This window comes from Nicrophorus vespilloides, unplaced genomic scaffold (genome assembly GCF_001412225.1).
Source record: "Nicrophorus vespilloides isolate i.1.1-1 unplaced genomic scaffold, Nicve_v1.0, whole genome shotgun sequence".
NCBI classification, from domain to species: domain Eukaryota; kingdom Metazoa; phylum Arthropoda; class Insecta; order Coleoptera; family Silphidae; genus Nicrophorus; species Nicrophorus vespilloides.
The window spans coordinates 3,441-19,222 of NW_017099250.1; the positions used below are offsets into that span (position 1 = coordinate 3,441).

General features: G+C 31.6%; 2 protein-coding genes across 2 annotated transcripts; both read right to left on the minus strand.

Moving 5' to 3' along the window:
* Positions 1–209: 209 nt before the first annotated feature.
* Positions 210–11,066, minus strand: LOC108564261. The gene is made up of 4 exons (XM_017923256.1): positions 10,592–11,066; positions 6,146–6,552; positions 710–1,991; positions 210–647 (listed from the first exon to the last, which is right to left on the minus strand). Exons 2-4 carry the CDS (start codon positions 6,406–6,408, stop codon positions 465–467), a joined length of 1,728 nt encoding a protein of 575 aa, XP_017778745.1. The 5' UTR covers positions 6,409–6,552; positions 10,592–11,066; the 3' UTR covers positions 210–464.
* Positions 11,067–14,841: 3,775 nt separating this feature from the next.
* LOC108564259 (2,3-bisphosphoglycerate-dependent phosphoglycerate mutase-like) lies at positions 14,842–15,672 on the minus strand. Its single transcript, XM_017923253.1, has one exon. The coding sequence runs from the start codon at positions 15,670–15,672 to the stop codon at positions 14,842–14,844; it is 831 nt and encodes a 276-aa protein (XP_017778742.1).
* Positions 15,673–15,782: the final 110 nt, after the last annotated feature.

Here is a 15,782-nt window from a genome sequence, read left to right on the forward strand (position 1 = left end):
TTGTTACTGCGACAAAACAATAAACATATAATAATTACAATAATACATTCTCTTTCTCGTCAAGTATTTACAACAAACAAATAAACTGAACAGTAAAATATTTAAATAATAAAATATCATTTGGTTCTAACAAATTAAAAAGAAATTATAATAATTGTTAACAATTATATAAGTAACATGTGGTTCAATTTATACTTTTTTCCATAAAAAATTTCAACATTTATTTACAGACGTATCGTTATTTTCTTCGATTTATTTGATTCGTTGCTCTTCATTATAAAAAAAAATAATTAATGCGTTTATTTATAGCATCATTAATATTTTTGTTAACGAAATTGATAATTTGTTTCGCGAATTATTAACTTTTTACCCATAATAACATGGTTATTATGATACGTAAATATGCAATAAATATGTTTATAACCTTGCACATTATAGTAGCATTGCAAATAACACGTACAACTTTATCTACGATGTCCTCTTCCGTTCATTTGGCCGCCCTGGACTAACATCGGCGGTGGTCCTCCACGCGCTTCATACATTCCTCTGGGTACCTCTGATCTCTCGATTTCGTCTCCTGATAAATCTAAGTCTTGTACCATTTGCATAATTTCTCGTTCCTTCTTCATATCTTCCCTGTCTTCCACCTGAATCGAATGAAAGGAATTAGTAATGTTGTGTTTATTGCATGATTTTGTTGTATACTTACATCATTCCCGTTTGGTATGGGCGTTGCAAATTTTAGATTGGCAAGGCTGCCGTAGCTACGGGACCTATGTTCTTGCCTGATAGAGTAGCTGAACGCTCGTTCGTTAAGGTGACCTTTTTTTCTATAAATACCAGTGTTGTAGGGACTCTCGTCCAGGTTCTGAGGTTCGTCAAGTCCGTTCATGCTCTGCGCTAGCTTTTTACTCATCTTACTCTGCTTTTCTTTGCTGCCCTTTTTATTTGCTTTCGTTTGAGATTCCATCGTCGCGTATTGCTGCATTAGATATGCTTCGTGTGGGAAATTGACAGGCTGGTAGCTTGCGATAGGGCTCAGCGCTCTGGAGCTGGGCATGTAAATGGGTTCTTCCATTACTTGCGGTTGCTTCTTGTTGCGTTTAGTTTTGGGCATCGTGCCGGGACCTGGTATTAATGTCACAGGTACCAGAGGTGGAGGGATCGGTCTTGGGCCCGGGATCAGCATTTTATTGCCCCTAGGACGGTGCGAGAATGTGTTCCCGTATTGCTTGAAAAACTTGGGGTTAGGTAAGGTCTGCGGATGGGAATGAGGATGTGCCATGATGTATATGGGCTGTTGGGGCATCATCGCCGGATTGTTCTTGGGTTTCATCATCGTTCCTGACACGCTGTTCGCTTTCCCGTTCATCAGAGGGTAGAGTTCTTCCTTGGAGCCTGCCAACAGTTTCTTGTTACGCTTCTTATTCTTCTCTTTCATTGGTGGTGGAGGGACAACCGAGACCGGCTGTGAGATTTGTCGAGGACGACTAGGTCTGCTAATAGTCGAGGTCGAATATACATCGTAGATCCCATCCAGATTGTCCTGGGATCCTACCCAAACCTTATGGTTCTCGTCTCCGTTGTAAATACTGATGTCGTCCTTTGAGTTCCCGATCGTGTTGATCGTCATCGACGAGCCGCTTTGCGATCTGCTCATCTTCCACTCCTCTACCTTATCTTTAGCTGACCTCTCCTCAGAGGTCGATGGAGCCAAAGTCCCGTAAATACTACCATTGGTATCCACCTGCTTCGCGTACGAAGAATCCGCGTACGCGTGGAAGCAGCACCTGACCAGAGCGTTAGCTGCAACTTCCCGTTTGCATATGAAGGCATGACATTCAAGAACCTTAATCCCAGTTGTTCTTCTCAGGATTGCGGCGAATAATGGTGGATGTACGGGATTGGGGGTCCGCGCGAACGGCGAGTCAAGGGGCAGAAACCTCGGGCTCGGATTGTGCAATGTATTCTTCTCCGGAACCAAAACGTACCTGTTGAATAAATGCAAATTTAGAGGAGTAATGAAATCGGGCAGTAAGCCGTTTGTAGAATATCCGAATCTTTCACTTTTCGTGTATTTCGCAAGTAAAACGGACCGTTAAGTTTATATAAGAAGTATTTTATGTGTGCGTTCATGTGTTGTGTAAACAAAAATATTTGTTAGTCCGAACGGTACTCGAGCAAATATCGCTTTGTTTTCTCACATACACTGGCACATATTACTGTTATTACGTCACAAATACCCCTCTGATTAACAAGTACAGTCATTTAATTCTCTTAATATCAATTCAGTACATTTTTTCACAATCTGCAATATTAATAAATATTGTGTTTCAATTGACTTGAAATGTAAAAGTCATAAAATAATGCAAAAAAAAAGTATATTTAATTATTTATTAAGGCGGGAATTCGTTATAATAGAATAAATAATGCATAAGCTCAGTTAAAGACAGTTTCTAGGAGCGTAGAACTAAACATCGACTATCAAGGAATTACTATATGCGAGTTCCTTAGAAATTTGTAAATAGACAATTAAGTTAGTCTGTGAAGTTCTTTAAATTTCATAGCAGTAATTATAAATATGTTACTAACAAATATCAATTAATATAATACAGTAATGTGATTTTTTTGACTTAACACATTGAATATTCATGTTTAAATTTAAATCGAAACTATGTAAATATTAAAATCGAATTGATCGAATTGATATAACCGATTTTGATTTATGACAGAAAACTGAAACTCTGAAATTTGAGATGCAATATTAGAATGTTTAAAATAATATGTAATTCATAAATCATTTTCATACTCATGAATATTTAGAATTTTATATAGGCACATTAAAGTATACTTCATTAAAAAAGTATTAATTTAGAGATGTATATACATTTTTGATAGAAGTAAACAATACCAGAAATTTTTTAATATTGTAATTCTTAAATCATCATCCTCTAAGACAATGAATCATTGTTATTTATATTTTTGATTTTGTTCAATGAATGATTTCAATGGACTATTTTTAGATTCCTTTCTATTTTTTGTCGGTATACGCTTCGCGAAGTTCCTCTTTTCGGCGATAAATGTATTTTTTTTCGATGGAATTACATAATTGACGAATATTTCCAAATTAAGTAAATAGCTCTGCAGGAACGAAATCGAATGAAACTCCTTTAAATTGCATAAGTTTTTGTACGTCACAATCATAAAATCGGTACGTGCGTATTTTTTGGATTGCAATGTACATATGTATTATTTTTATAAACGAAAAGCGGAGGATACAAGAAATATAATTAATCCAACAGTACTTGATCTCTCCGATGGCAGACTTTAAAATTGGGTTCTTGCATTTGGATACACACCCTTGGGCGCTCCGGTGTCTCCAATCCTCAACTTTCTCGACATTCCATTCTTTATTATCTCAGACCTCGTTCCAAGAAGAAATATATACACTTGCGGGAATTACATTACAACCGTTTATTATTTGCTCGTTATACGCATTGCAGGATTCCTAATTAACTGTACTATTGACTACAATTAATAGAAATAAATAGTTTGATAGTTAATTACAGAAATAAACATCATCGAAAGAAAGTAAACTTCATTTGTGGAATCTCAAAAGTCATGCATTGCATAATTATCGTGAGAGTTTATGTGAATATAATGCAAAGAAGAAATTGGATCTTTTCGTTAAGTATTAAGTTAAGTAAGTATTAATTAATTTCTTCAAAAATATACAGTTAATACTTATACCGCTTTCTCGTTTTTTTTAAATATTTGGTCATTCAATTATATGTAACGACCATATTTCAATATAGTTCATCGAAGCTGTGTCAAAGTGACATACTTAAAAATTTTAAAAATATTTGCTGCATAATACTAATTACAGTCCCATAGATGTAAGGTCACACCTTTAAAATGGCATTTCTTAATTATTAAAATAACATATGTATATGTATTTATTTTAGTTTACATCTTATTTTTTATATATTAATAATCTATCTTAATATAGCGTTCTAAAATTAAATTTAAAACAAAAAGTATAGAATTCAAATGTTGATCCATTTGAAAATAAATTTAAATATGAAAATGTCCATACGTAGGTTCACATTATTTTTATTTAAGAATTTCAAGTTTGAAGCTACATTTAGAAATTGTGTAATAGTTCGGATGCAATGATTTAATCCATTACGTGTGCTACTCGAACGTTTAAAAAAAAGTACAGTCCATCGGTTGGCGAGATCAATTACAAAGCTAATTGCGGAGAAATAGGTGTTATGCACATGAAATCAATCTGCTTTTGCAATTACCACACAGTGCATTGCATGATTGCAAACTTATTAGTATGTCGAGCTAGCAAAATGGAAGTAAACACGTGCCAAAAACATTTTCACACTTTTCATTTACAAAATATCGTTCGGCTGCCTTTTTGTAATACGACTATTATGGAACGGAGAAAGTTTTTGTCGGTCACGTTGCTATGACAATTAATTTCAGTTTTATTAATCAATCGGCGTACATCAATTACACTGAGATATTTACATCCGGTTTACGGTGCATCTTAATTATTATGTTTTTAAATTTACTGCATGTAATTATTTTGACGCGTCTACATTAAATGTTAAATATTTACTTATTGTCATAAAGTTTCTATTATAAACAACAACATATTACTACTTTTTAATATTTCAAATTGTTTCTAATTAATTAAGTGAAAAATCCCCAGAAGCACAATAGATCGTAATATGTTCTGGTGCGATATGAAATAGGAATGCGGTTATGGGAAGAAAAAACAAACTATTCAAATGAATGTGCATGGAATGTAGCGAGGAAAGCTATAAGCTTACTTTTCTCGTTGACGTGACAACGAGTGAGTTGTAAAAAGATAGATCCCAGAGAATACTTAATTATATGTTAAATTAACAAAGAATTAACAATGATGTTGATTTTCATATGATTTTATGTATGAATGCCGTTGGAGGCCTTGGGATAAAAAATATCTGATTTCTTGCATCGAATTTAAATTGATAATATTAGAACAAGGATAAAGCACTTGGCGAATGATTATCAATACGTATATGAGTAATTTGAAATCCGTTGTTACGGGATTGAAACGGAAATTAAGTTCGCAGGTCTACCAACCACTAATCACTTAATCACCGTTAAAACAAATTAATTATTTCACACAGCCGTAAATGCAATTTGCTTCTACTATCCTTTATAAATCATAGCGCATAAAACCGCTTAGAATATATTGATTGGTAGTTAAAACGTTGTATGATAGTAATATTAATATTAAGGACTATTGCCGTATTAAGAAATTTCAAATTATTATCAACTTCTTCGCATATATTGCGATATAAATATTTCATATATAAATATTTGATAGAAATACAAATAGATTTCCCCTTTGAATTAATGAAGCTTGCGATGTGACCATGAAAATGACCATGTTCAAATACGAGGACTATAATTAAGGACAAAGAGCGGATTCTCGCATAGGTGAAAATGCTCGATTCAACAGTTATTCGAGAACTTGTTTCTGAAATGGCTATTTAGTAAAAATTTGGTTTATAGTCATGTGTGGTAAACAGACGTTATGAGCGGTTAAGTAGAACTATCTTTTCCAAAATTGAAGTAGGTTTTTTTTTGTCTTGAATTACATTTAATGGCCAGACATAATAGATAACCGCGTTAAATTATTTGATTATCCAGTTTTTTTTTGTACAATTAAATGCAAAAAGGTTATTTTGTAGTCGATAAACATTTTCCGTCGTATACTTTTCAAATATCAATGACATATAAATAAAAAGTGCGCAAAGTTGGTACGCAATAGTCGATGTCATTTTCTAAATTTAAATTAGTTGTTATTGGATGTCAATGCGTATCTTATTTTGTTGACCACCCGTTTACGTAACTCGCTTAGCCGATGTTGAATGAAAAGTAATAAATGCACGGGACTTCATGGAATTCAAGGCTAAATGCATGCATTCCCCATCATTCCGCCGCGCTCGACTCATTGCTGTTTATCGCATGACTGTCATATAACTATTATTATATTATTAAACTGCGTGTTTCCTGCGGCGACAGCAGGGAAAAGCTATACTCCGGCAAAATGGTTGAGGTCTTTGTCTCTGTAATGTTTTACCTAATCGCAGCGCAATAGTGGAGGCTCTCGATTGGGAAGAATCTGGTGATCTTCTTGTGGTTCTCATCGACGTTTTCGAGCAGTATGCCGTTGGACCAGACACTCAGCCAGCTATCGATCCCTCTGGCCCCGGTCGCTCCTTGATCTGGATACAGTTCTTGCAAAGGCTCCTGGATTCCTTGCAGTCCATCTTTGGTTTGTTGCGGTACGGAGCTGCCCAAATACAGAACCCTGCAGCGGCAAATCGGTGTCGACTCTGACATGATTGCACCTAATTATCCTTTCGCAATTAATTTATCGAGGTTCTTCTATATCGCTTTCTGTCTGTCTTTTGGAGTCCAAGTCTCTCCGGTTAGATGAATGCAGTCGGTGTTGGTATCAAGAATTTGTCATTTTGGCGCGATCTCCTGGAAAAGAGCAGAAGGAAATAAATTAGAACCGTTACAATTCCACCATTGCCAACATAATTGCAATCGACGACGCATCGAGCCTAATACTAACGAGTGCGAGAACAATAGGTGGATCTCTTGCGCGCCGGAGGTAAATGATCTGGCAATATACAGGATGTCTAATTTTCATTGTATGGAAAAGCCCACAAAAAAAGATTTTTTTAAATAAATCCGCCTTTCTAATTAGCAACGTCGCCTTATTATACACATTCGATTGTTATTCCACGGCCAATCGTGATGCTCAAGAATGCAAGACAACTTTTACACACGTAATTTCAACATTGCGATGCTTCACATTCCTCGTAGCTTTTATTTCATTTTTTTTTTCGTTTGATTTTGGCTCGCGCCTAAAGTTATGTCAAATGAAAAAAAAACATTATACTATTCGTGCACCGTCGTTAGTTCTGTTGCAACAAGGTGAGAGTTGTACAAACTTCAATTTATTGTTAGAAATTTCGAAATCAAATAGTATTTTCATTTGTTCTAATGGAAATTTATAATATGCACTGTTAAAACCGCTAAAACACAAGTTTCGAATGCATTGAAATTGATGGAAACGCATTTTTTTGCTATATTGCATTACTTTCATTGTGGTAACTAAATAATTTACCTCAATAATATTATGGTTGGTTTAATATGCGAATTCTGGTAATACTAGACACAAATATGAATAATAAACTTGTAAAACTTAAGGTCGAAAGAAAATAATTAATCTTCTGAAAAAGTCTTGTTTTACAGCAAAATTAAGTTACATTTCATGATTTATATAATTATTATTAATAAATTATATAAATAATTAATAAAATAAAACCAAATTGACATGTTGGAAAGGCCTATCGACAATTGGTTAGGACAGAAAGACCAATTGTCGATAGGCAATTTAAAATTAATTACAGAAAATATTTTACTTATATTATTTAAACTCTTTGATATAAATTTTGGTCAATTAAAATGATTATATAAATATTTCGGAAATATTGATATTAAATTCTAATTGGAACAAAACTGATTAATATGTAATTTGATCGTTGTAATTAAATATATTTTGCAATTTTTGAGTAATTGCAGTTTGTTAAGTTTATTGTTGCAATTAAATAAAAACTATTGACAAACCTGTATATATATTCTTATAGCAAACAAGAATCAAGTGATAAACTCAATTGCTTAAGCATCAAATGTTATGCTCAACGAATTCAATGAAATAAAGTTTTCAAGTGTATTCAAATATTACAAAATTTACTGTGTATACATAGTATTTTTTATAGTACTGCAACATATTGAACCTATTGACATTTTTTTTTATATATTAATATAATCAGAGGCCAAGTGTATCATTACTATTATTTATAATTCTAAACAATTACTAGGTAATCCACAGAATTCCTAAAAGTACTAGGTAATTTTTAATAATTTTATATCATACTGAGATATTAGCAAAGTGAATAAAGTTAATCTACTGATCTATAATGAAGAAATAAATTATAACATAAAGGGTCTTTTGCTAATCTTTTTTGTTAATCTTTTTTGTTTTATTATTATAACAATATGAAAATGTTAATATATTTTGACTGTTACAATAAAGAATTACAAAATAAACGACAAAATATCATAAAAAGTTATATGATTTTCTTATAAATTAGATATAAGTAGTAAATTATTGTACGAAATTATATGTAATATTATTATTACGATTAATATACGAATTGCGACAAGAGAAATTTCAGTATTTAATTATTTAATTTAAAAAGCAAATATATATTTTTTATAATTATCGTAATATAAAATGAAAAAAGAAAATATGTAATGTAAGAAAGACGAATGACGGAAATTCGGTCTTCCATTATTTTCTTTCGTGAGCAATTAGAAAACATATTTATGTAGAAACTAATGAACGTCGGATTTCCAATGTTAATCATTCGACATATTGCATTCAATCCCCTCCACACGTCGCACACACACATTATGCTAATCATTGCAAAGAGAAAGACAGATTGCTAATCACTTCGTTTATTTATTTTGTTGTATGCATTGCACGAATTCCATGGTAATGCACCAACCTGTGGGTTTTTGTGCATAAATGCACTATTATTACGTCCGGTGGAATTTTCAGATAAAAAACAAACATGACGATTCATGTTTGCAACTATCCGCATATCGCGGTATGCGGTATCATAATCACTATTTATAAAACAGTGATCTTCTCAGTGAATCTTTGTACAATTTGCATCTTTTAGTCATCTTAACTGCAGCCGATGAATGGTAAAATACAAATTATTGCTCATGTTTTGTTTATAATATGCAATTTCTGGAATTATGTAAAGAACGTTAACAAACTTAATGTTCTTTACGACAGCCATTTTGACGTAGTTTATAAATGCACGATTCAGTTGAACTCACTGTTGCGGCAGAATGTAGCATATGAACGATTATAGAAATGTATATTTGTATGCCCTACAGGTTCATTTTTCAGAATAATTGCAATGTACAATTATATTATTTACATTAAATTACATTTCTATAATTAATATTTTGATATTTCATAAATATTTTAGTATGGATTATTAAATTTTATAGGAAAATAGTCATGACTCTTTCTTAGTTATAATAACCATAAAAAATCAGATTTTCGGATTGGTTAAACCTACTAGTTTCTTAAGAGATCTAGCAACCGTTTCTTTTCAACATAATGTAATTTAATTAATAGTAGTTCATATATATTCCCAAGAAGTTGCATTTACTATTATTCTCTATAAATAAATATATTTATTTTTTCTGTTATTCCATTGAAATTGCAATGGAATTATGTTTTATCGCCGCTGTATATATGCAGGTATATGAACGTTTCCTTTCCTATGTTAATGATGGGAACATTACTTGGAGACCACTGCATACAGAAGCATTTGTACGTAGAAGCATATTGTGGATATTTAATTTGGTTTCTGTGTTCAAATGGTTAATGATATCCAATTATGTGTGTAAAAAAGGAATGGGACTGAATTGTATTCTTAACCGCTTCCATGCATTTTCTAAATTCACATCAGATCTTTTGTGATCTGGTGAAACAAACCGAGTAATTGTGAATCCATTCTGCACTCAATATAACTGGAATTAAAACATACGATACTTTACACACTTAAAATTTGCGATGCTTTTGATTTTATTCCTCTAATCAATTTGGTTTCTTTTCAAAATATTCATATGATCCTATTACCCAATTATTTGCGTAACTCTTCACTATAAGTATTGTATTTTACTTGTCTAAATAAACATATTGATAATTACACTAACACTTTTTTTTTCATTTATTATTTAATCCTATATATATAATAAAATAAAAACTTTGTTTTGTTTGAAAAATACATTTAGCATTTGGGTTTTAGAGCATCTAGATCAATAGGTTTAGTTACTAGGAATACTTGTTGAAATGCATTTTTAAACGTTTAAGGCCTATTTTATTCATTCTTTTGGTACATATTGATCCTAGGAATGAATTTTGTATCAATAATTTGAATAAATTTAAAGTATAGACAACGCAGCATACAAAATGCGATGTTGCAAGCTGATACATGCAGCATATATATAAATGATTAGTAATAAATGGTATAGGTAATATATGGACTCTAGTAAATAAAAACTGTTATCCGGTACAGAAAGACATTCGCTAGCTCATATATTACTTTGCATTCAATCTACGGACGTTTAATATTCATGTATCTCTTTTAAAACAAAGAAAATAATTTTTATACTCGTTGTCTTTTTTCTTCCTTTCATTCTGTATTAATTCAGTGTCTTAGTATTTAATGATTGAAATCCGAAGTTTGACGTAGCGTAACGTATCATTAGCATGTAACAACGTACTGGTACGAGGATATTACTGCTTGGAAGTTTCTTTTCATTCAATTACTGTTTCTTTTTCGCATATAATATCTGACCAACCTTGTTTCAAACTTCCTATTTTGTACACACATATTTCTAATTATTAATTGCTATTGTTTACCTGTTAATGTATACGATCGCTTCCTTATTGTAGGTAAATATTGTATTTCTTGTAATCAAATGGAGAGTTTGAAGTCAGCAACGCAGCGGCAGCAGCAACAGCAAGCGAGGCAACACACAAACCAAACACACCTATTCTACCACATTCCTTTTAAAATTCCAATCCAACACAGAACGATTGATTCGCACACTTATAAGGCACATGAAAACCCGAAGTCCCTAAGTGTTTTAAGTATCGGATCCGCTGTGTTCCGATGGCACGGGTCTAAGATTACACTGATTCTTTGAAGGGTAGCGAACAGGTGGGAAAGCCAAAGGCTAATAGACGGTGATCGAGAAAAAAAAATGGAATAAAAAAAACACACACAACACGAACTACACACGAAAAAGCACCGTTTTCGCGTGATACAGTATATATAAATCGTACTCTTTGGAGACTTGAATGCTCGGAGGTTACCTCCACGTAGTTGAACAGGTAAACGGGGCGTAAGTGAGTGGGGGACCTGAATGCGCAGGTAAAAACTGACACAGGTGGGCTCCAAGATTTAAACGCAAGAATAGCAAGAATTCCCTTCCTTTTCTCGTGTAGCTCTTCTATTCCATGGTTTTTATGATCGGTCAGTATATGAATTACCCGATTTGGGGTTCTTGCCTTTCGGGTACATCCATTCAATATGAATCCTCCTCTGGCTTAGTCAGAGAAGGCGCGAGGACGAAGTTTCTCTTGGCCCGAGTACACGGAGGCATTCACTGCTCTCTTACCTAACTTGACCTCTCAGAGAGGAAAGACCACAACCAGCACTGAAAACTACCTCGATGTCAGTCGGAACCCATCTAAAAAGGTTAATTAAATAGAAAGATTGCTATTACATACACGAACTTATAATTATTTGATGCATATTACTTTTTAAAGCATCCACGTCAAATCTTTAACAATTAAGATAAACAGATTTCAATTTTTGGTAATGTGAGACAAAATTGTGACAAAATCATCTTTAAGCTCATCTCTGTACTTTTTATTTATCATAATATTAAATAACCTTTTTTAATTTATTATTTTTCGATTAATACATGTAAACCTCAAGACATCGTATAATATTAATGTCTTCGAATTTGTATGCTTATTACGCGAAAATCGCTAATAGCTCATACTATTTTCTGTAGTTTATTTTTTAAAGTCCATATTCAATATGTATTTAGAATGTATAAGTAATTAAGTAAAACGTGAGTAAATGTTAAAAAAAGTATTTAAAAAAGGGAAGACCCCGCACTTTTTCAGAAAACTAATATAGTTTCAAGAATTTTGTTGTGGATCAACTAATAAATAAAATATTATATATTATGATGCAGATTTTTTTTATTATTATACCAAAAACTTTAGGAGTGGCTCTCAATATTTTCAGGTGGGTAACTATGTTTCTTGCTGCAAAAAGTCTAGCATCAAAATTACTGATAGTATTTTTCAAACATATTAAAAAAAAACACTTTATTTCAATAGATCTGGTAGATCACGATAACTTTTTAATTAGAAAATTGGGTCGCGATCATTTTTTAGTAAGTCTGTACTTTTGTTCAAATAATGAATATAACTATTCAAATATAATAATAAAAATCTTTATTAGTCACCAATTGTAACCAAAGGGAATTTAAATATATAAATCCATGAGATTAAAAAATAAATTATCTAGTAACTATTTACAAACCTACAGTAAACCATATAAGAATTTATAATTGCAGGAATATTTTTTGTAATTTCACTAACTGTTGTTTCATGTATTTCTGTAACTGATGTTTTTGTATATCCTCCTTATACACGTGGGGATAAATTTGTTTTTCATTTTCATAATTAATGCATATATTCTCGGAGGAGAAAATAAAACGAAGTTGCAGTGAAATATATATATTGGAAAATATTGATTAAAACAATCATGTTTTTGAATCATGACTAATATTTATTAAAACAAATATAGTGTTTATTACAGATGTTCCATCTTGTCCTCTTCATTTATAAGGAAGGTTTTTACTTTCGTTTTGGCATACATCAGAGTTTCTAGAATCGGACAATTGTAGAGTAAACCTTAAAACTATTTAATATACAATATATTTGTTAAATAGAATTTTTGGAATCGGAAAATTTTAGAGTAAACACTGGAACCATTTAATATTGAATATCTTTGTCAAATAGTTTCTGGAATCGGAAAATTGTAGAAAACCCTAGATTCCAAATTCTTGAAACAGTGGTGAACAAAGACATTCAATATTAAATGGCTCTCCTTTGATACAATAGCACAATATTTACATTCATTTGAAACTAACTTAAATGCTTCAAAATTAAGTAACGATTCAATAAGTTGTAAGTTATTTTAATTATAATAATAATTTTTTTTAATCAACTCCAATAAACCTCTAATAATAATCTACTTGTAATATTACAATGATGTGAATTGTGTTTTTATTTATTAATTTTTTTATACTTAAGTATAAAATAATTGACTGCAATAATTAAATAATAAACTTTTTTTAAAGTTTGTTCGATATGCCTCCAGATATACAAGTCTATTTAACTAGTTTTAGTGCGCCACGATTCAAATATAAAAGGTAAGAAATGGCGCGTATGGTAACTGAGAGGAGTGGAATGTAAACAAATCATAAGAAAATAAAACATTTAAATATGTGCTAATTAGAATAGATACTTCTTTTTGATCGTAGCTTAATAAACAATATCATTAATAATAATTTTATTATCATTAATAGTAATTTTAATTCATTTTTGTCACAAATAAACATAGTGGGAGTCTCAACAAAATTATTAAAACATTATAAATATTAACATGCACGATAATTAATCTGGTCATATACATGATACATATTTATTTGTATCATAGGACATATATATTACTCACAATCGACGATTCAATTTATTTCTTTTTTGACAAGAGAAAAGACGAAATCAATTTACAACAAGCACAGTTGCATAATTGCCACGGACCGAATAAAAGAAATGATGAGTAATTACTAATTATGGTATGTGTAATATGACCTTTACAGTTTTGTAATTTGCATACGTAAAGTAGCGTTTGCAAAATGTACATCGCTCGAATAAATGCGTAAGATATTGTTTGCGTATGTTTTGGTTTGATTAAATTAGTCTTTACTCGTTTATATCCATTCTATTAACTACATAATATAAACATTCCAATGTTAAGGTATTTATGTCGATGACGTTTCGAATATATTATATTACCGCGCACGGTTGGTTGCCTATCTTGTCTAATTTGAATAATTGTCTATTATTAGGACAAAAAGGTTTAAAATCTAGAAAACAAAAATAGAACATTGAGAGGCTAAATATATAAAAAAAAAAGTTTATTATAAACTTTTCAAATCGGGCTATAGTGAATTTGGGCTGATTGATGAATATAATATAAATATAGAAGATATGACAATATGCCTTGTTACTTTAGTATAATCAGTGTATTCAAATAATTATACATAGGGCAGAAAGACTTATGGTCACTAGCCATTGATTATATTATTGTTTGAATAATAATCATTATTAATTCTACTTTATAAACATATCCAAGAGTTTTGTAAATCCAATTTCACAAATTCAATTTTCAATATTTCTAGTCAAATACAATCTGTTATGTCTTTACGTTACGTTTCATTATTTAATCAATAAAGTTAAAACTAAAGATTTGGTATACAGTGAATAAATATTTATGAACAGGCTTTTATGAAGGATTATTTCTGAAAGTGGTGGTTGTAAAAACATACATACATTTACTTCATGTTACTTTAGCGACTAAAGATATTAGAAATAATAATGTATACTAATTACATTACTAATTTTAAATAAAGAAATGCTAACAAAAAAAAAGATTCAACAGTAAAAGTGACTCTATACTTATATCAATTGAAAATATAATCAATTCAATTACTTTGCATACATTCTGTATTATGTTTTATTGTACCCAACACTGTCCCGAGAATTGCGATTTCTTGTGTTCAGTATGGAATGCAGAAATTGTACTATAATTGATCACAACAGCTCATACTCATAATTATGCTAAAATAGCCAGAACAAATGAAGTGGATTGCGTAATTGCATGCATTGCATAAGGAACTTGTACGAACCGTTAAACGCATAGTTGTTTTTTTTTATAAATAGCGTTATATGATCCGCACTTTTATTTAAATCGCGTTGTTATTAATTTTTCAAAATTACGTTCATGTGTAAATTGATTTTATTTATTTTTTTATACATTTAACTGTATTAGGATTACAGATGTTCTTTCTGGAACCGAATGATTTCCTCGCGTCTTCGATGTCATCTCTGCTGCCAATGAATCTAGGACTAATACTCGGAATAGCCTTCATGTACATGTTTAAAGTATATACAAATGGTGTTCCTGTTGGTAATTGGTAATTGGATATGAGAACATCTGGGACATCTTCGATGTGTTTAATGATTGCTCTTAAACTGTTATGATGTGCTACAAGTAATATGTTCTTGCCTTGCTTTAAGTTTGGTACGATCTGATCGTACCAAAGTGGTAGAACCCGTTGCGTTGTCATTTTCAGAGATTCGCATCGGGGAAAATCGTCTATATCTAAATCCTGATCGTATCTATTGTCATTAACTATGCACTCGTAAAATGGATTTGTCGTCTTTATTGGAGGTGGAATTGCTTTGAAACTTCTCCTCCAAAGTTGAACCTGCTTTTTACCATAGATTTTTCGAAGATCTTCCTTACTCTTTCCTGTCAAATCGCCGTAATGTCTCTCGTTCAATCGCCAGTGAGAAATAGTTTTCATAGTTTTCTGGAATGTCTGGCACTTGATTAATTGTAGGGTCTCTGTAGCCCTGCTCAGTTTGGATGTATACGCAATATCGAATTTGAATTCATTCTTTAGAGCTTTGCCTGCTTTTCTTGCTTCACATTTGCCAATATCTGTCAGTTGGGAGTCATACCAACCGGTGAACAGTCGTTGCTCGTTCCATTCCGATTGACCGTGCCTGACGAAGACAATTTTGTATGTCGGAGCCGTGCGAAACGTGGCTAATGATCGATAGAACATTCTTTACTTTTAACAATTTACATATTTGTTATTATTTATTTTGAGTGACGTTACTTGATAGATTTATTGGTAGAAGTCATTTATTGAAAAACTTGGTAGGGTGTTCAGAT